General features: G+C 39.0%; 1 protein-coding gene across 2 annotated transcripts in view; it reads right to left on the reverse strand.

Moving 5' to 3' along the window:
* Positions 1-994: 994 nt before the first annotated feature.
* The window catches only part of SCRN1 (secernin 1), a 34,524-nt gene continuing 13,297 nt past the window's right edge, over positions 995-22,221 (reverse strand). The window contains exons 3-9 of one of the 2 annotated variants that reach the window (XM_042476578.1): positions 16,602-16,783; positions 11,842-12,044; positions 10,858-11,052; positions 9,446-9,611; positions 7,382-7,562; positions 4,211-4,370; positions 995-3,902 (exon numbers count right to left, since the gene is read on the reverse strand). In XM_042476578.1, the coding sequence (XP_042332512.1) occupies positions 4,212-4,370; positions 7,382-7,562; positions 9,446-9,611; positions 10,858-11,052; positions 11,842-12,044; positions 16,602-16,783 (1,086 nt within the window). In that variant the 3' untranslated portion in view covers positions 995-3,902; position 4,211. Of the gene's footprint in view, positions 4,371-7,381; positions 7,563-9,445; positions 9,612-10,857; positions 11,053-11,841; positions 12,045-16,601; positions 16,784-22,221 lie in introns of both variants that reach the window. The other variant, XM_042476577.1, reaches the window with a different exon arrangement.

The following is a 22,221-nucleotide window of genomic DNA, read 5'->3' on the forward strand; positions in this document are numbered from 1 at the left end:
AACAATGGGAAATATAGATTTATTTTGTCTTAGCCATTCTTCATAGATACCATTTTTATTCTTGTTTCAAGGAGGGATGTACAACATTGCAGAGAACTGTAAGCTGTAAAAACAAAGTTGCTCCTGTAGTGGTTGATACAAGGAAAGCAGCATCTGCATCAATGAATCAATGTGAGCAACTCCTTGGGCACAATCGCTTTTCATTGTTACTTGTGAAATAAGGGGACAAACACTCTTGAATATACATAGAGCTATTGAATTTCCCTGTTTTGTTTCTGACAGGGGGAAGGAATCATCTAGGGAAATGCCCTGGAAGTATCTGGTATGATATTTAAAAGCTAAAAGAAATATGAATTGATTTTTCCTCTCACAAAATTATTTTACAGTGCAATTTCAACTTATAATGCCATGTGAAATTTAACTTCATCCTATTCCTTCTGTATTGAGAGCATGCTAATCAGGCAGTTGTTTAAAAGTGCTTTCATTCAGATTTGTAAATTAAATTATCTTCAGAGTATGCTTCTCTGCAAAGTTCTCAGTGTTATGTTTGGTAATTTAAATCTTGGACTTACCATAACATGACTCCTTAGGAAAAGCACTCTGCATATGTTTAGAGGCGCTCACTACTTCACACATCAATATTAAAGTGACGTTCATCAAACATATGCTTTCTTTTTACGTATTCTCAACTTTATCTTTCATGAAGTCCTTCCTGCATCTTCCCAAATTAAATTCAGTCATGCTGCTTGATGTGCCAGTATTTTTCTGAGGATGATGCTAGATATGTCAACACCCCCATATACAGTATAAAGGTGGTATGAGTGTATAGCTATGGCATCGGCTTTGATTAATCTTGAATTAAAACACAACAGAAAGTATCTAATTGTGCATTAATTTTTATCTTTAGATTTCATTGTTGGGTGGCTGGGAGAGGAAGCAACAGCTGCCTAAATGATATCAATAAAAAAGTAAGACATATTTGGACACTCAGCAGTTCATTCTGTGCAGAAACCATTTTATTAGTTTTGTCAATCAGCATTGCCCTACTAAGACATCAATCCTAGATAATACAAACTCTTCATACATACTAGTTTCCACAAGAAATATGTAAACAAAGATTTGCGAATTTTGATTCAAGTGGATACTGGACATTTCTGTATTACCTGGGGGAGACAGGTGTGACCAAATTTTGTGGCATACCTGAAATAGCTTATAAACATTACATTTTATTTTACAGAAGACAGCTTCCCATTGCTTGCCTCCACACCTTATGTTCACAAAGTCCCCTTAAGTTCAAATGCCTTTGAATGTCTCACATTTGCATTTACATGGGCTTCATGATGATATCCCAGAAAAACCAAGAGAAAAAGGCTGACTCTCCAAATAAGTGGAAGCACATATAGAAGGAGCCATCCTCCTTAACTGCCTGGATCACTTTCAAAAATTGTATTTACTAATTAGTTATATGTGTCATTCCATAACAGAGTACACTTTGCTTCAAAACAGCTTAAGAACAGTTATAATGGTGCAGTTAACTTGATGATACAAAATTCTGATGTGTTTGAACTACAAGAGCAGCAGCATCAGTTCTCAGTTCTGATCACATTTATTTAACATCTTCATATTCGTGGTTATTTCATCCCATCTACCACTATATACCTTGGTTGTTTTTTGTTTTTTAAGAACTCAAATACAATGGCAGTAGAGCAGGACTGGGAATTATGTTGTCTTCCAAATGTTAGACTGAAACTCCCCCCGTTGGCTTGGGATGCTGGAAATTGTACTCCAGCAACATTAAGAGAACCACATTTTTCTCATCACAATTTAGAGCAAAGACTCTACATTTCACCTAAGAGAAAACTGAACTTGGATGTAATCTAGATACATTTGATAGAAAGCAAAGCACACGAGGAAAATGGAATGGATCAAGATACAAAATTGAGGGGATGTTACATTTATCCTCATTCAATTTAACAGATCAATTCAAATTTCATAATGCCTGTGGATTAGTCCATTTGGTTTCCTATTAGAGGAAAAGGCATGTGTATGTATATTTCACATTTACATTTCAAGTTTGTTGTACAACTGTGAAGTCATACAGCTATGTAATGAACTCTCAGACAGAAATAAGCTTACAGAAAGTTACTACCTTCCCAACTAGCACTTGTAAGATACACAGTGAAGACATTACATGGCTGTGAAACAAGGCTAGTTGAATCACATATATGAGTCCTTAGTGTCCTTGTTGCCAAAGGACTGAAGACCTTCATGTGGGGTTTGCAGGGAACATGGTTAAATGTCCTGTGCAACCAAGAAACCTGCATTATTACGATCCCAGCTAAACATAATGTGTTTTAAGTGCCTTCATCTGAATGAACCTCCTCACTCAAAGAGATAGTAAGGCCAGGGTTGGAATGAGCACCCTGTACCTCCTACACACTTACTGACTAGCCACACAAACAGGCTCCTGACATTCCAGTGAAATGTTATTGAATAAGGGTAGACACAGATGCATACAGCTGTTGCTAAACTCACCGCATAATGATTTGTGGTGGAGCCTGCCAAAAATAATGTCTCCAAGTTGACACCAACAGGAAACTTCACTCCTATGAAAAGTTACAGCTTGAGGGAAGGGATTCTGTGACAGCATTTTTAGAGAGAGACAGAAAGGCAAGAATCCTTATGAAGGAACAACCAAGAACCAGAGTTTGATCACAGGAACAATACTGACCAGTAAAAGTGGGAATCCTTATAATCAGCCCCCTTCCTGACAAGGATAAGGCCCTTATCTGTGTTTCTTCTGCCTTCGTAACATCAATAGTTTCTATAGGGGAGGTTTCAAGGAGAAGGATATCACAAAGAGGCTGCTGGGAAATGCAGTAGCTCCAGTCAATCACCCTAGTAGTTCATATAGAGAGCCTCTGTGATGGATTTGCCACAGAATCATGGGAATCCATTTGAAATGAAGTTCCCCCAATCTTAGAGCTATGTTGTGACCATGTCTTTATTAAACTATGTGGAAATAGCATAGGTACAAATACATTAATATGTTATGTCAGTTCAGTTGTAACACTGATGTACCAGCTGAGTAGATTGTTCTAATCTAAGGTATAAACAAGCAGCACTAATTCTGACCATTCTTAGCTTGCTGCCTGCAGACAAATTCTTGCTGTTGATTTTTCCTTCAGAAGGAAACCTCTTTCTCTCTCCCTCTCTAAATACTTGGGGAAAATTGCAGTCATTATATATATACTTCAAAAATGCACTTAGGGAAAATTGATTATGTAAACATAACCTGCACTGCTTGATGCTCAAAAAAAAGGGGGGGGGGGCTTGAGGCAGAAGCAAGTGAGACAACTGCTAATTTTTAAAGATCTACAAAGCTCAGTTAACCTAAAATTAGAACAAGCGAGGCGGTATTCCTTTGCTAAAAGTTATAAGCAAGGGGCTGTTTTAAAACTCATTACTTCTTTGTAAAAATATTCTTTTGGAACACACATGCATCTGGTACATTTTTTTTCCAATCTTGATTTTTAATAAAAGTTGGAAAGGAAATTCTCCTGGGGAATTGCCGAATTTGAAATGCAATATTATGGACTCTGCTTTTTCATTGCTTTAAGTTCTCTTGACTGAATGACTTAAAGCATTCTGCATTACATTAGCCAGCATGCATACCATGATTGAACCAGTCAGTGAATGCTTTCATGTGACAAGACACAGAGGACAACACATAACAGGGAGAAGGGAAGGGAAAGGAATGTGTTAACTGGATACAGTTCTGAGGAACATCTCTCTAGAAAGATGACAATTTCCTCCCAAATTCAACAATATGGCAAGATTATCTTTCAAGGCCTGAAGAACTTTATGGTCTTCTATGCAAAAGCTAACAGTGTCTATGATCACTGAAATGAGAAAAAAGTAAAACTTTAGTATTTACTGTTTATTTCAAACACAGTTCTAAATGTAGGATGAATATGTGTATGTAGAAATGTCCAAATTCATTTGGAGACTTAACAAAACATTCACAAATGAAAAAAAAGATGGGATTCTCATTCACGTCATTGTCAAAAAATGGAGCACTGCTCATGAAGTGAGTGCAGATTTAGGAATGAGGTGCAGAGGAATCAAACTAAGCATCTAAGATTATTTATGTTTGTAACAATAGTTGTTGATGTCAGAATATGAAGATGGAAGTATGAAAAGGACTCACTTCACTTGAAGAATTTAATTTCTGTGTCAACGCAGTCATAGAAAAGGTCCACAACTTCAGAAGGATCAAGAATCTCTGAGCTGGTTAGGATGCTCTCCATTGCTTCCAGTCCTTGCCTTTCAAGGTCCAACATGGTTGCTCTTAGTTTTTCACCTTTATCCTAAGAAAAACAATGGACAATAGGAAACATCTTTGAAGTGACGTACACTGTGAATTCCGTGAAAATGTATATGTGGATCCATGCTTAAATTACCAGGAGACATAAACCAAACCATAGTCCAACACTGAGCATCCTGGCCATCTCAATTCAGAAGGAGCTGGTTCTATCCACGTTTCTTCAGAGAATGTATGGGGTGAGGAAAGTTTGCATTTCCCTCATGTATTTGCTGAAGATGATGGTAGCTGGCCCACAGGTTCAGCAGCTCAGCCACAGCAACTGTGTCAGATTACTTAAGTAGAACTTGAATGCAATACAATTACCTACAATTTTATCCAGAGGTATTTTTGCCCATTTTATTGGATGCTTCTTTTGAGTGACAGAAGTATGTAAGGGGAAGATGTTTAATCACAGATTTAAAATTGTCTGATAAATATAAAATAGCATAGAAACAAGCTGAGCATTTGCTTTAAAAATATCAATGACCATTTATTTTGCTTCTCAAGACAAACTAAACAAAATATCAGGTGGATCAGTTAAGATTTTAACGGACATTTGTTTTAATTAGGACAGCTGTTCCCTCTGATTTTCAGAGGTTATCATATATATATTGATAAGCTTTCAGCCTTGTCCCAGCAGAATAAGCAATGTTAGTAATATTCCTTTCTCAGTCACTGGACAAATCAACTAAGTATATATAATTCACCATCAAAAGATGGAGCCCAAGACTAGTAAGGCATAAATTTGCTGATGTCTGAGTATAGTACAGTGTTTTCTGCCCACACATCCTAATATCCTAAAGCCTTCCTTGATGCCAGAACTCACTCAGTTGCTCAACTGAGGTGCAGCTCCAAAGTGATCTTTGGGAGCCTTGTCTTGATCTGAGGGTAATCAAGCAGCAAATGCTTCTGCCAAGGATATTCACTGCAGCTCTAGGGATACATGCCTGTGCCTCTTTTATACTACCACGATTTTAGGAAAACACAGAGGAGTGGCCATGTTGCAGTTCCCCATTCTGCAAGCATATAGCTCTACACTATTTTTCCTAGTATATGGTGTGTGGGCAGGACAGAATCCTGTTGGTGATACAGTGGACCCTTGTTATCTGTTGAAGTTTGGTTCCAGGAACCCCCGTGAATAACAAAATCTGTATGCTCAAGTCCCATTAAATACAATGGCATAGAAAAATGGTGTCCCGTATATAAAATGAAAAAAATCAAGGTTTGATACTTTAAATTTATACTTTTTTGGAATATTTTCAAGCCATGGATGCTTGAATCCATGTATAAAAAATCCATGTATAAGGAGGGCCAACTGTATATGTAGGAGTAAGATAACAACAGCAACATTTATTCCTAACACCTTTTCCATCAAAGAGCGGTACATCAGAACATATACAATAAACAGTGAACAATAAAGCACCACACTATAAAATACTAAAATACTATACTAATACGCTAAAAACAAAAACAAAGGGCCCAAACAGACAGGCCAAAATAAAGCTGCTTCAGGTCACTTGGAGGTATGCTGTTTAAATGATTTTTGCGTCCTAAGAGGCCTGAGGCTGCACTAAAGCCACTCTCCAGTCCTAAGGACTGGAGCACAGCTTTGGCACAGCTTCTGGCCTCTTAAGATGCCTGTGTCATTTAAACAGCATACCTCCAAAGTGACCTGAAGCAGCTTTATTTTGGCCTGTTTGTTTGGGCCCAAAATCTTCCTCAGTCATTGCCCATCTCGGCCACCTTAAGCATGCTCAGTTACTTAATCTGGCAAATCGAAGAGGAAGGTCTTCAACCCTTTACGAATGAGGATCAGATCCTCCTCCACTCGGAGGTGCAAATAAAGGCTGTTCCACAAATGCAGAGCCAGATCCTGAAAGGCTCACAGTCTTGACAAAGCCTTACAAGTTGGTGGAACTGTCAATAATCCTTTGTTTGCAGATCTTAAATTTGTAGTTGGTACATACCATGCTAGCCAAGCTCCCAAATATGTGGGGAAGTTAAACCACTAGGACCAAAAGCTTATAATGAGCCCTGGCCCTAACTAGGCTTGTGGGGAAATTATGTATACAGTAGCATTCTGCATGAAGAATCTTTGTGTGTGCACGCACGAGCGTGCTTTTAAGTGGTTTATGAGTTATGGCAACCCTAAGGCAAACCTATCATGGGGTTTTCTTGGCAAGATTTGTTCAGAGGAGGTTTGCCATTGCCTCCCCCTGAGGCTGAGAAAATGGGACTTGCCCAAGCTCACCCAGTCTGAACTGCATCTCAGTATTACACATTGTGCAATGGAGTAAAGCTATATGCATTCAGTGTTTCTTATACATTGTTCTATGGTGACATTCTGTATAGTGCTGCATAGAGCTATAGCATAGCATAACTCTGCCAGTGGAGATTTATGCTAGGTGAAATGGAGTAGGACAGTGGTGGAGAACCTATGCCACATGTGCCCTGTCTGGCATGCAGAGCTCTCTCTGTGGGCATGCGTGTCATTCGTTACTTCAATAGGAGTACAATAGGAGCACACGCCTGTTCCTCCTCTTGCCCTGCCCTCCCATCCCTTCAACTGTCTGGGGATAGTTTCAGCTGTACCATTTATGGTCCTGTTTATTTTATTACAAAACAGTGATGACTTCATTTTATGCAAGCTATTCTGGGAGCCCTGCTAACTGAAGAGTGGCGTAGATGCAATGCATAAATGTACATCTGAACTGAATTTCCAGAAATATCATGGCATACTACTTCCTGATTTGCAGTGCTGTAATATGGAAATAGGTGTTTGAATGTTCCCCTTATTACCTCCACTCCCATCCTGCATTTAGAATACTAACACTGAGAGATGTTACAGATATCCCACTTAGACATCTGCAGGAGACATACTGTCCTTTGAAAGTTTACTGTGACCTAAAAAATAACATGCATACATTTCAAGAAAGAACAGAAACACGTTAGAAAAATTGTTTTCATGAATTTATCACTGGTGTATTTTCATAGCATTAATTGCACAGAGCTTACCTCCTCATTCTCCATGACTGATCGGGTCCATTCGTGTGCTTTGTACAGTTCATGTCTCCGATCTGGTTTCTCCTGGAACCGGGGAACTTTTTTTGCAGGATCATTACTACCAAAACAAGGAGACTGAATTTTTGGTACTAATTTCACATCATCAACAAAGATGAAAGGCTTAAATATGGACCTGAAAAAGAAAAGATGCATTACTAGTTAGTAATAAGGAACATATTGTATTGTCATCTAGAAATTCTGTGTGCTTGTTTAAAACAGAAAAACATACATTTTAAAAAGCCCTATAAACTTGGATGTATAAACTGCATGAAATAAGCATTTATAGCAATTCAAGGACATAAGAAAGATTTAATTTATTTAAGATATACTGTTCCCCTTATTACCTCCACTCCCATCCTGCATTCATCTTCCACGCCTACTCTTTATTTTGGTTGTCAGGGATCAAGTTCCTTTCTTCTGCTGTTTTGTTACTCAAATCCTTAGATAATTGAGTGCCACTTTATGTCATGAGTGCCATTTTATGTCAGCAAATAAATAGAGTTTTAATCCTGCGACCTTCTATGCAGAGCTGTTCTGCACAACAGGAGGAGATACTGGCTGTGTTTAGCAACATGTACAAGACAATATGGATATTTTCAGGGGAACGTCTATACATACATTCAGACTAATATTAAAATCTTCTTTGTCCTTTTTACTCTGGATCATCTGCATAAGATCTGTAATACATTTTGCGCATAAGAAGAAATAGTATCTGGAATTCATAGGCATTTTTATTTAAAATAATGAAGTTCTTATAAGAAGATGTACATTTGAAATGAATGCAAATTTTGCAAGCTTTTTGAATTATTAAGTAGATCTAAACTGCAGTGAGTGGGACAAAATATATGCCTCTCTCAGCTATGCTTTGATAATTATAATAGTAAGAATTATTCAACTAACATAAAGCTTTCCTCAAGAAGTCAGGAAAATGCAAGTTAAATTAATTCTGTTTCTCTTTGCAGATCCATTTTATTTTCCTTCCATTTTGTTTATGTGGAAGATATGTTAAAGAGTCTGCTCAGTGGTAGCTAGTGATTTCTGTGTCAATAGGGTGGTGAATCTGTTCCATGTTGTAGTCCAAGACAACAACAACATATTTATTTACATCCCACCCTTCTGCTAAGATTGGGACTCAAGGTGGCTTACAACATTAAAAAACAAAACAAAAACATACAAAAAAAAGTACAGGTGGTCTCTCCACATTTGCTGGCCTTAAGGCCACTTTCCCAGGAAAGTGGAAGGACCACAAATAACAAAAACACTATGTTTTTACCTAAGAGAATACCTCTCTAGGAATTTCTAGGTCTTCTAGTGCAGTTCTGTGGTCAACATCTGCCAGGTATTGACCAAAGAATTGCGTTGGAGGAGCTACAAATGCCTAGTGGAATGGTCTCTCTAGAAATCTCTAAGTCCTTCAGTGTGACTTTTGGTTAATGTTGACCACAGAGTTGTGCTGGAGGACCTAGATATTCCTAGAGAACATATTAATACATTCTGTGAATAATCAAATCCGCAAAAGTCAAATCACAAATGTGGAGGGACAAGTGTACATTAAAATAGAAATAAATTACTTCAATAATATAAACAAATTACATATTAAAATATCAAATACTTTAAAAAGATAAAAATGTTTAAAATACATTAAAACAATATAGCACCTCAGGCCATTCTTTAAAAGGTTTCTGTTTTGAAAGCTTGAATTTTCTGAATCAACCTGATTTCAGTCAGGCAAAGGCCAACTGCACCAAGCTATTATGCCTGCATTTAAACCAAGGTAGCTGATCAGTTTACTAGCTCATGGGCCTGCCTTTCAAACTTGCCTCTTCCCTTCTAGTCTTAAGGCAGTACTTGCAAATATAGGTTCAAGGCAAAGAAGAAGCCCTTTGAGTAACTTTGCATCAGTGAACAAAAGTCTGCCAGATTTAATTTTAAAGTTGCTGAACTACATGTTCATTCTTGAGACTTAAAAACAAAACAAAAACAGCAGCTGGATGTCCAGAAATTCTAATAACTTACCTTGATGGGTCAGGTGTGCCTGTGAAATAATGGATGCATGGGGAACTATGATTCTGAGGTAATACGGATATCATGCTTGCAGTAGTAAGAAAATATTCTGAATCCACACATATACCACCAGACTTATCACGCAAGACATCAATCATTGTTTGCACAGTGATGCTGCCTGTGGGAGAAACGACAGAAATCAAAACATTAAGCAAGAATATGATCCTTAATTGGGTGGTAAATCTGGGTTTAGAGTAAGAGTGAGCCGAAATAGGGGAGACCTTTTCTTGCAACTCGTGGTACCTTCCCCACCCCAAAACTGCCACTCAGGGTTTACTGAGAAAGCAGCAAAATTAGGGCATTTAACCCCAATAAGAATTGCCTCCAAATGATTATTTTTCTGTGGCCCTCAGCACTGCATAGAATAAGACACAAAATATCAATCAGATTTAGGACTTTTACATTCATTGAGTTCACATTCCCTTGATCACTCTGCCTACCCTTTTTTTAATGCCTAAACTGTATGCTCACCTGAATGTTCAAATGCTAGCAATTTTCATTGGGTGCAGAATACATATGGGGGCAATATCTTCATTCCTTCTCCCCTGTAGCTACACCTCTGGCCACATTAAAAGTAGTGATGCACAGGGAAATACTGACATTCCCTCTCTTGATGAAAAGGGGAAAGACTGCAGTGGGATTGAAGTAGTTGCAACAACTACTTTTAATGTGGCAGTTTGCAGTGAGATTCCCAGCATGAACCTCCCTGTGTGCAAAGTCAGCTCTTTCTGATATGAAACCATGAAAATCCAACCCAGCACTTATAATGTTACAAACCAACTAAACTACTGCTCAGTCCTTTAAACATTGATTTCTCTGTTTTTCCCCCTTGTCTTAAATAGTAATTAAACCTCTGTTACTACTGAAACAATGAAGGGTATTAGAACAGGCAAGGGCAAACTACCACAGTCAAAAGGATGCCTCTACCTCATTTTCAAGCCCATGGGACTCCTGTCGGCTGCATCTGCCCATTTTCTCAAAAGTGGAACTAATCTGACAGGTAGTTTTGGAAAAAGGCTGTTTCAGACCTCCCAATGGCCTCTTCCCCTGCCCCCAAAGTCTTAAAATGGAGGATCTCACATCTGGAGTTTTGTGAGATCATATATATACCCACTTTTTCCAGGCAAGCATTCTCTGAAGATGCCAGCCACAGATGCTGGCGAAACGTCAGGAAGAAACTCTTCTAGAACATGGCCACATAGCCCGAAAAACCCACAAAAAACAATGCAATCTTTTTCTACCATGAAGGAATTCTATGAACATCCCAAGAGTTGAAATGAAGCCTCACTCACCCTTCACATTTGGGGCTACAAACAATGACCTTAAAAAATGTGGAGGAGGAAGAGGAGAACAGATTAACTTACCTTCTTGCTTTTCTAGGCTGTCCTTCCCCAAACAACAATCTGAATGATTATCACATTGAGAAAACACTTGAGCAAAGTTGAACTCTGTATCTGTGGTCCACCATCCTTGACTTTCTGCGTAACTCCTAAGCTCAGGATGCTCTGCATCAATTTTTGTGGTTAAGGAAATCTGGTTGCAAATGCATTTTACTCCCTCTAGGAAAAAAAGTATACATCAAAATGTGAAGGTTTTTTTTTAAGTGATCTCATGCGTGCTATTTATTTCAAGAAACAAATTTCAGCTAAATCCAGTTTGCATTTTGTTATGCCAAAGCAGGGAACCAGGGTGGTGGAGTGACTTGGGTGTTGTACTACTCTGGAGACCAGGATTCAAATCCCTGCTTGGCCATGGAATCCCAATGGGTGACCTTGGGCAAGTCAAAGTCTCAGAGGAAGGCAAAGGCAAACCCTTTCTGAACAAGTCTTGTCAAGAAAACCTGGGTTAGATTTCTGTAAGTGAAAAATGTTTTCAAGTTCCTGACCAAAAAAAAAAAAAAAAAATCAAATAGACAGCATGACAGAAACTTCCAGATATTATGTCCAAAATCAGAACAATAAAACACTTGTTTTAAATGATATATTACAATCCAGAAATAATAAGGGTAAATGGCCTTAACAGTGAAAAAATAAAAACAAATAGGAGATTGTTCTGACAATCTCCAGATAGATAAAGATAGATACATAGATAGAAAGATAGATATGGATTCTAATATCGATATATTGCCTCTATTGCTGGTTTATTCTGTGACTATTTTATGTTAGGTCACTTTTATGTCTTATTTTTATGCTATGTGGTTTTGCCATCTAGTTTGTAAACATCTGGAGAAATTCAGTTATTGCATGGCACAGAAATGTAAAGAAGTAAAAGAAATAAATCCTTGAGTCACCATCACAAGAGGTTTGCATATGTATAAATTGCTGCTTGGGATAAAACTTAAAACAGACCTGTAATCTTTTCTGCTGCCCAGTATTTCCCAACAGTCTCCAGTATCCAAGATTCGTTCCTGTCTACAATCAGATAAGCACTCTGGAACGCATGGCACGAATTCCCATCTTCGTAATAATTTCCACCTTGCCCATGCTTTTCCAAGAGGGAAACAATTACATCCAAGGCTTCTTTAGCTGTTGCACCCCTTTCTAGACCAAGCCTGGGAAAAGGATCCAAAAAAATTAAAAGCAACTTGATTACAGTGAAAGGTCCTGGCAAATTTACCGTAAATAACATGGCAAAAGTGAAGTAGTGTTCCTGTTTGCCAAGAGATAAAATTAAACCTAAAGCAAACTACTATTTGGTTACCATTTATTCTACCTGCTTCAATTTGCTTGTTTGATTTATACCTTTCTGCCTTTCCTTCAACAAGTTCAACATAGTATACATACCTCTCGTTCTCACCGCTTTATCCTCACATTAGCCCTGTAAGGTGGCTCAGGATGAGAGTGTATAACTGGCCCAAGGTGACTCACTAGGTTTCATAGCTCAGTGGAAACTAGAACCTTGATCTCCCAAACTCTCGTCCAAAACTCTAAGCACTAAATTACATTAAGTGATGTATTGGTTCTGCCCATTATGAAACTGGCTTTTAAAAGGAACAGTGTTATGATATGTCAGATGTTGTGATTATAGACGGAACTAGCTGTTATGAGGGAAGCATACCGTGGATGCTAGGATGCACTGAGAATACTAAGCAGGGGCAGGAAGAGTGCTTGATCCTCCTTCCTGATTGCCTGTTCTTTCCAGCAGATGTCCCGCTAGTTATTTCTAAGGGACCACAAACATAAGGAGAAATGTACTGGACAAGAAACAATCAAATAGCTAACAAAGGCTTTGCTCTGGTGCCCCTACAAACTACAATTCCCAGAATTCCATAGCCTTGAGCCATGGCAGTTAAAGTAAACAGGATTACTTCTGAAGTGTGGATGCAGCCAGAAAAAGAAGCAAGGTATTTTTTGCAGAAAATATTTGACATGAGTGTAAGAATAAAATAAATAACCTATAGCTATGTGTTAATATTTTTTAAACTATGCAATATCAAAATAGAAACAGCAGCAATTACCCATTAAGATAATACAGTTCATTGTGATCTCAGAGAGAGAAAAATCACACCCAGAGATACCTTCAACAATAAATAGCAAAGCATGACAAAAAAAAATCCCAAACCCTTGGGTTTTGCTAACTTGAGAGTTTTTCCTTGTCTCTCAGCTGCAGGGGGAGATCAAAGTTGGGAACACCACTGAAAGGGAGTTCCCTCTTAAACCAAGCAGCAGCTAGTGGCATTTTAATAAAGATTAAATCAGACGAACAAAGCTTTTTAAAAAAGAATTCTCTGTGGTCTTAATCCTAACTGATGCTGCAGCCACCTCCGCTCACATTTGTGAAAGTAACAGAGCTACATTACATACTTAACATCATGTGCAATGCGCTTCTATATTACACTCTGAAGGAAAAGCTAAGAGATAAAATTAAGAGATTAATGAAGAGATGCTATATTTGCTCAGTCCCTAGAGTTACAGCACTAAACTGTAATGATGCTATTCTTATTTTTCCCCCTGTAAGCATGCTCTCCACCCCAACCCAGAAAAAAATAATTTATCTATGCTCTGATAAGGGCACAGATAAATTGACCCAGAGGGAGGAAGGATAAATAAATCAAGATTTCTCTGGTGTAGCATATGACTTCCTTTTGTAATCTGTACTGTCAATACCTAGAGGTTGGGCCCTTCAAGCATAGCCACTCTCCTCTAACTTCCTTAACATTATCTCAGTTAATAAAGACAGATGCTAAGTACTATTGGAATGACTATATTTCAAACGTTCATTGCCTTGCTTTAATACTGGACACTGCAATTACTTTTAGTAAATTCAGTCTACAAACCTAGTCACACTAGGGCATCTGGATATAGGTTGATTTTCTCTCATTTAATTGCCTGTCTTCTGCAGTTTGAACGTCTGAAAAGTAATGCAGTTTTGGAAACAAAGTGGAAAATGCATCATGTTGACCAAAGCTGACAGACAGAAAACAAAGCCAGAATAAAAATCTGCATTGACAGCAGACTATGAAAGAGGTATTTAATGGATTTAATAACTAGCATATTAAATAGTCTTTGAACCTCTTGCTTAAGAATTGGCTTTCCAGGTGGGTTTTCTATGAGCCAGAATATACCAAGAGCAGCTCAGGGTATTCTGGTCCCGGAGCTGCCCTGACTTCCTCCCTTTAGTTGGCCACTACCATTATGACACTAGGTGGCTATCTGTACATATGTCCCACTTGGTGCTGCTGGCTCTGGCAAGAGTCACTCACTCTGAAGTCAAAATAAGGCGTCCAGTATTGATCACATAGCTAAGTGCCTCATTCTGACCTCAGAGTGAGCTACTCTCATCAGTAGATGGTGGGATGAGTTCTAAACAGCTGCCAGGCATTGCAATGGTGGGCTCCAAATCCTCTGGGAACTTATAACTGGGAAGATCTGGAGGAAAAGGTGAGTTTTTAAAAAGCATAGTAAGGATGTTATATGCTGGGTTCAGTGCTGAACTGTCTGGATGTCATCCAGACAGTTTGCACTAGAATTGAGGGTTGGCCCTGCATTGTTTGGACGAGTCATGGTGGGAACAGGAAGGATGTTTTATTTGGTCCATGCAGACAGAGTCCAAGGGGATCCATTCATATCCATGGGGGATCTGTTCTAGACAACAACACCCCCCCCCCCGATAAAGAAAAACATGGGACATCGAGTCCCACTGATTTCAATGGTGGACACAACATGTGCGTGGCCACTAACATGGATGTGTGTATGCACTCCCATTGAAAGCTTGCCATTCATGGATGATTAAATCCACAGATGGCAAGCCCGCAGATATCGAGGGCTTGCTGTATCTATGTATGAAGAGCTCTTAATATATATGAGCTCCAAGAGCTCATAATACGTGCATCTCATGTTAAGACCTCATCCTATATGGAATCCAAGAGCTTTTGATGCACAAAAAGTATGTCCAAGAGACAAACAAAACAGAGACAATAACATTGTTTAGGAGTCTTATTTGAAAACTAGAGGATGGGAAGTGTGGTGAGGAACAGCTTTAAAAAAACCGTCTCTGTCTATACAGTATTTGTACTAGACATTGAGTTGGAGCCATTTCCTTTCTACCCTTTCTTTTTTTATTCCCCACCCTCACTCTTTGTCATGATAGTTCTCTTGACATCAAGCTAATTGCACAGCACTATTCAAATAGATTTTGGCCAGAGCAAGCATGCCACTCTGAGTCCTAGAATAAAATGATTTTCTAGAATTCATTTGCCTGCATTCAACTATTTGGCAAATGGCTTCCACTGGAATGAATGAGTTGGCGTAAATCAACAATGCTTTAATTATTCCAGAGTTTCCTCTCCATCACCCAGACCAACAAGGATTATAATAAACAGTAGGATATTTTTAAAATGAAGGCTAAAAAAGAAATCCACAGGCTAGTGAGATGCAAAATGAATCTCTTTTTAAATAAAGTAGCTGCTTTTTTAAATATAATACTAGATTGCATTCTCACATTCTGCATTCTAGCAGTTCAGAATTATTCTAACTTTTCAAAGATGAAAACTGGGAATGGCAAGATTTAAACCCCTCTGTTGAGTAAATTGAGTACAAACTACTCTTACACTTTGAATTCAGTTTGTACCAATGGAAGTAAGCTGAGGACAAAGGGGAGAAGTGGGAGGAGAAGTAAGAAAATGGGACATTTTAAAAGCAGCTGAAAAATTGGGATGACATAGGATTAATTAATTAATTAATCTGTGCCAAATTGGGAGAGATGGGAAGTATGGAATTAAATTAATTTTAGAACACAAAAGCAAAAGGTGAAGCTTTCAAGCACTTGGTAAGCCTAAAGGTGGCCCCATTGATACAAAGCTCTTCCAACCCCCAGTGTTCCTGAAGAAGATGGAATAGCTAGCATTTCTTCTCCAGTTCATGTCAAAGTAAATGCCTGTTGCAAAAAAGAAAGCCGTAAACCTTTGTGCCCTGGAGAGCACAAGACCAGAGTTCAGATTAGTATACAATTTGACAGTTTGCTTGACTAAATTGCAAGACATGGCTTACTCCACTACAACACTGATGGACTGGCCCAAAATGATAAAGCAAACTCATGCCTATTCTAGCAATAAATCAGAACTGCAAAAGCAGAAAAAAAGGCACACCTCTCCTCAACCTCAAGTCTATTACAAAGACTAGCAAAGACAGAACATGAAAGAGGCCATGCAAGTCATAGAAATATAAAGGGTGCAGCCATATGAAGACCCAATTGCTATTTCCTCCCACAAATGAGCAAAAAACTATTACTGCATAAACCTAGAGTCTGATATTAAAAGAGCACTTTGCCTATCATGAGGTTAATATATAAAACAGTTGACCACCCACACATTTATGCTAAAAGAAATAATATACTTGACTGTAAGTCAACTTCATGTATAAGTTGAGGGCAGGTTTGGGGGGCAAAATTCTGGATTTTGATATGAAACTTTTTATGTATGTATGGCCTGAAGCAAACCTGTTAACAAAAATAGTTTGTGCTAAAATGTAATCTATAATCTACAAAAAAAAAAAGCCAAATAGTGGAATAACCCATTCCTAAATCAGTATTTTGTACCAGCACTGCTGATTATACTCACAATATTCATAAAGTGAATGACTGATCCACAGTATGCTCATTCACCACCTACCTGACAAGATCCATTCCTAGGAGGGCTTCTGTTTCCGAGGCCGGCTCTTTGGTTACAATGGCTTCATTGGCAATGAAGACTCCATGCTCATTGGCTCCCATTTCTGCCCCCCATAGCCAGGAAGGTCTGCTCAATGCAATGGCATTTGTTCTGCTGACCTGGTCAATTTCAATGTATGTGCACTAGAGGGGAAAGGAGGAAACACCGCACTGGATAATATAATCATGTTTATGTACCAACCACAGAAAGATTTTCATTTTATTGTTGCTATTAAATTTATTTATTTATTTATTTACATCTCACTTTTCTCCCAAAACTGGGACTCAAAGCACTCACTATTCAAAAGAACAATACAGTTAAAACAGAATTAAACTGTTACCGTATTAAAACACATCACACATTAAAAGAACGTAATGCAATTAAAAATACAAAGGTGCTTAAAAACAGTATAATCTCATCCTAGATTAAGCAGCCAAAATTGTTTTAGGCCAGGTTTAGGGAATATGTAGCCCTCAAAATATTCTTCAACTGCAGTTTCCATCAGCTTTAAGCAATGCAGCCAATGCTGAGGGTTGATGAGAGCTGTAGTCCATTAACATCTGGATGGCTACATGTTTTCTGTCCCTGTTATATATATATGTTGTATTAACTAAATTTAGCACAATGTTTCAAACAATGACCTTTGGACTTGTGTACCACCCCACAGCCAGGAGATTGGTATCTGAGTGTAGGTCGGACTTTGCATATAACCATTTAAAAAAATAATAATTTACATCAGCTGTAAGTACACTATTGTAAAACTGCTGGAGATCCTGTGAAAAAATCCTTTAGGTAGTGTACATCAAATGACATTGAAATAGTACTTCACAGGGATGATTGAGGATTTTGTTTGGTTTGCTAGTATTTGATATGGCCACTGGGCATGCTGCTTCTGCCAGTGCATGAATGAGCACTGTGTAGCCTATGGGCACAGTGTAGTCCATCAAAGCCTGCAGCATGGCACCTGATTCCCCCATCAAGAGAGGGGGGGAAGCATCCAAAAATGGACAACTGCACCCAGATGTGTCTGAGGGACACTTGTATGTATACCTCTTTGTGCCTTCATAGAGTTGGAAGAGACCACAGGGGCCATAGATGGCCATCCAGCCTCCGTTTAATAACCTCCAAAGAAGGAGACTCCACCACACTCCGAGGCAGCATATTCCACTGTCGAACAACTCTGACGATCAGGACGTTCCTCCTGAGATTTAGGTGGAATCTCTTTTCTTGTTGTTTGAATGCATTGCTCCTTGTCCTAGTCTCTGCAGCCATGGAAAACAAGCCTGTTCCCTCTTCAATAAGACATAAATATCTCTTCAAATATTTAAACACGACTGTCATGTCCCCTCTTAACCTTCTTTTCATCAAGCCACCTGTTGACATATGGCACCTCCATGGAATTTATAGGGTTTTTAAAGGCAAGGAATACTTAGAGATAGTTTGCCATTGTTTTCCACTGAATGTAACCAAGAGCACCTGGTCCTCCTTGGCAGTGACCCTTCCAAGTACTAACCAGGCCTGACCCTGCTTAGCTTCCAACTTCAGATTTGGTGCCTTTAAGTTTTTAAAGAGCCAGAGTTTTGTAGTGGTTTGAGCACTACATTGCAAGTCTGGAAACCAGAAACTGAATCCTTGCTCAGCCATGGAAACCCATTAAAGGAAAGTGTGACCTCGGGCAAGTCACATTCTCTCAACCTCAGAGGAAGACAAAGGCAAACCCTCTGAACAAATTTTGCCACAAAAACCACATTAATAGGGTCGCCCTACAGTTGCCATGAGTCTGAAATGAGTTGAAGACACATAACAACACAGGGCATAGTTGATCATTTTAATGTTCTGCCAGACCTTCCATAGCTATTGTTGCTGTGTGCCTTTGAGATGGTGACTCTAAGGTGTCAGAGGGGGCTTGCCATTGCCATTCTATGAGGCTGTGAGAGTGTGACTTGCACAAGGTCACCCAATGGGTTTACATGACTGACCCAAGATTTGAACCTGGTCTCCAGAGTCACAGTCCAATGCTCAAACTACTACGCCATGCTGGCTCTCAGAGGCACTCCCAAACAGGGTTTTTGCCTAAAAATGAATTGAACTGGTCATTCTCTAGTTTCAATAAAGGGGTAGATGTGTCTCAGAGAGGGCCAATGTTGGTCAAAAAGAGTAAGGGACCAACCCCTGAATCCTCTACAGTTAGCAGGGCTCATTAGTGTTAACCCCAATTCTTGGTCCAGACAATATGGGAGGCAGTGGTTAACTAAAAGTAAAAGGAAAGCCAGCCTGAATAAGGAAGAAGGAGATCATACAGGCCTAAGGTCTGCTGCAGTTTGTGCACATTGTATAAATATAGCCAGCATATCCAAGACACACACATCCCAGCCCTAGATGTTTGTTGGTTCTAGCTGCAGAATTGTCCATGATTAAGCAGAGCAGTATTTTCATAGATGCCACAAAAAATAAAATATAAGCAGGTGATATTTAACATTTTCAAACAGATTTAACATGTCACTTTCTAGCAGAATTCAATATCAAGTGCAATTCTAAGAGGACTTCAAACTGATTTTGCAGATACGTTTTTAGAAATATAGACCTGGTTGGATAGATGCCCCCCCCTTTTTTTTTTTCTGGTAAATATATATGTGTGTTTAGAAATCTGTTATAAGATAACTGTTAACAGCCAGTCTGATTTTGTAAGGAAAATAAAAAAAGCAACTGCATGCACATCTTCTTCCTGTACACCCTTAAATAATCTTTCATCAGAAAGCAGGGCATCCTACATTTCTCACTAATGCCTTTGTTGTAGAAATCACAGTCTGACTCAGCTGGGGTTAGACTGGCAGTGCTAGGATTCAGAGTACAGTACAAACAGAACATTCAGTGCTCTTCATCATAAAAGCAAAAAAGATAATGTTTTGGACGTATGTCTCCTGGGTAACAGAAAGACTCCCAAAGTTGTAGGTTAAAGCTAGCATTTCTGCATTAACACCCTTTAAAAAAGAAAATAAAAATATTATTTGTTTTGAGATTCTGCAATGACTGCTAAAAGGTAAATTATTATTGTTCATTACCATTTAAAATTACCTTGTTTAAATAATAATAATAATAATAATAATTTGTTTTATTTATATACCGCTATTCCAAAGATCATAGCGGTGAACAGCAAGTAAGCTAATTAGCAAGTAAGCTAATTTGCCCCCAACAGTCTGGGTACTCATTTTAGCGACCTCGGAAGGATGCAAGCCTGAGTCGAGCTTGGGCCCTTTTGCTGGTCTTGAACTCGCAACCTTGTGGTTTCGAGTGAATGGCTGCAGTACAGGCATTTAACCACTGCACCACCAGGGCTCCATTTTAATATTTATTTCATATTTCTGTTTCTGTTTGTAATTTTCATCTTAGATACTATTGATGGTTTCAGGTTTGTGTGGAATCAATAACATACCACTTTAATGCAGGGTGGCAGTATTTGCTGATGTGCTAGCATGATGTACATAAATAACCACAGAAAGATGCAAATAATGTTGGGCCAACTGTCTCAAACACTGTTCTCCTCTCACATGTCTAATGATCAATAATGATAATTTACCAGTGCTGCCCCATAAACCTACACTGGATCGTGCTCTACACAGTCCTGTGTATTCCTTTAGTCTCTTCCCTGAACTGTTAGCTGTTAGTTGCAAGTTTAAAACAACCTGGTTTGCTCTGCTAGATGTCTCATTTCCTTTGCTAACAGCTCTCAATCAGCCCTCCATATTGATGGATTCTGCATCCACAGATTCAACCATCTTGAAAATGTACTTAGAAATATTCCCCCCGCAAGAAATCCAAGAAGAAAACCTTGATTTTGCCATTGTATATAAGAGACAACATTTTACTATGCAATTGTATATAATAGGACTTGAGCATCCATGGATTTTGGTACCAATGGGAGGAGGTGGTCCCTGAAACCAAACTCCAGAGGATACCAAGGTCCCACTGTGTATTAATCTTGTATTCTGACTGCTGAAATGTCCCTCAAGAGGCCATTGATCGCCTGTTGTCAGCAGGAAATTTCACACTTCGGATTTCAATGATAAGGCACACAGTGACATTTAGCCACATCCTTTATACTGTATTACAAATGAGAAGGAATTTAGCACACTTTGTACGTGACACTTGGAACAGTACCAGATTTAAGAGGCGGCTTGGCCAAAGTCATAATAACATTTTACTTGCAGTAAAGTAGGGAGGTTTGTCAGTATGTCCTAAACTTTCAGAAACCAAATGTAAAATAGTTTTTAAAAAAGATTGTCCTTGAGATAGGCAAAAGAGCAGAGGGTGAGCAAAAAGGAAAGAGTGATAGTGCAAGAGACAGAAATAATTTATTAATGTGATTAATGCCTCTTTATAACAAGGTAGGGTCCAAGCACATCTAACGGAGGTGGGTTTAAGATCTCTTTTGAAAAAACCTTCCCTGGAACCTTCTATGCTAAATAACTATAGGCCAGTCTCCAACGTTTTTGGAGTCTCCCGTTTTCGGGCAAAGTACTGGTTCCACAATTCCAGGGGTTCTTGGATGAAGTGGATTATCTAGATTCATTTCCACCTGGTTTTAGGCCTTGTTATGAGACAGAGACAGCCTTGGTTGCCCTGGTAGATAACGTATGCCTGGAACTGGACTGTGAGAGTGTCCCTGTTGGTTCTGGATCTCTAGTAGCTTTTGATATCATCAGCCATGGTGTCCTACCATGTCACTTCGCTGGGATAGGACTTGGTGGTAATGTTCTACAGTGGTTCTGTTTTTCCCTGGAAGGTGCTCTCAGAAGCTGGTGCTGGAGGATTCCTTTTTGACTCCAAGGCCTGTCCCCTATGCTGTTGTCCTGTCCCCCATGCTATTTAACAGCTACATGAAACTACTGGCAGAGGTTGTCTGGAGTCTGGGGGTCAGGTGTCACCAGTATGCTGATGATACCCAACTCTACTACTCTTTTCCATGTACATTAACTCCAAGGAAGTTGTTTCTGTACTAAACCAGTGCTTGGAAGGTATAATGGACTGGATGAGGGTGAATAAATTGAAGCTTAATCCAAACAAGATGGAAGGGCCCCAAGTCAGTCAAAAGGCATATCTGGAAATAGGGGTCCAGCCTGTGTTAAATGGGGTTACACTCCTCCTGAAGGTGTGCAATTTAGTGGGTACAGGCCCAGGTTTCAGTGATGACCAGGAGTGCATTTGCAGCTAAAGTCAGTGCACAAACTACACTTGTTCCTGCATAACTTTAATCTGCCCACAGCAACACATGCCTTGATAACATCCTGTTTAAATTACTGTAATCTGCTGCATCTGGGGCTGCCTTTGAAAGGGGCTCAGAAATTTCAGTTGGCTCAAAGAGTTGCAGCCAGTTTGCTGATTAAAGCAAACTCACTGGGAGTATACAACTCCTTTCTTGCAACAACCCCATTGGCTGCCAGTCCATTTCCAAGCACAATTCAAAATTAGTCTCTGAAGATACTGCAAGATCCCTTTGCATAAAATCAAGTGGTTTTATTAAAATACTTTAAACAGATTTAGAGAGGAAACTCTTCCTGTCACTTCCATGCAGTGGAGAAAG

Source organism: Sceloporus undulatus, chromosome 6 (genome assembly GCF_019175285.1).
Source record: "Sceloporus undulatus isolate JIND9_A2432 ecotype Alabama chromosome 6, SceUnd_v1.1, whole genome shotgun sequence".
NCBI classification, from domain to species: domain Eukaryota; kingdom Metazoa; phylum Chordata; class Lepidosauria; order Squamata; family Phrynosomatidae; genus Sceloporus; species Sceloporus undulatus.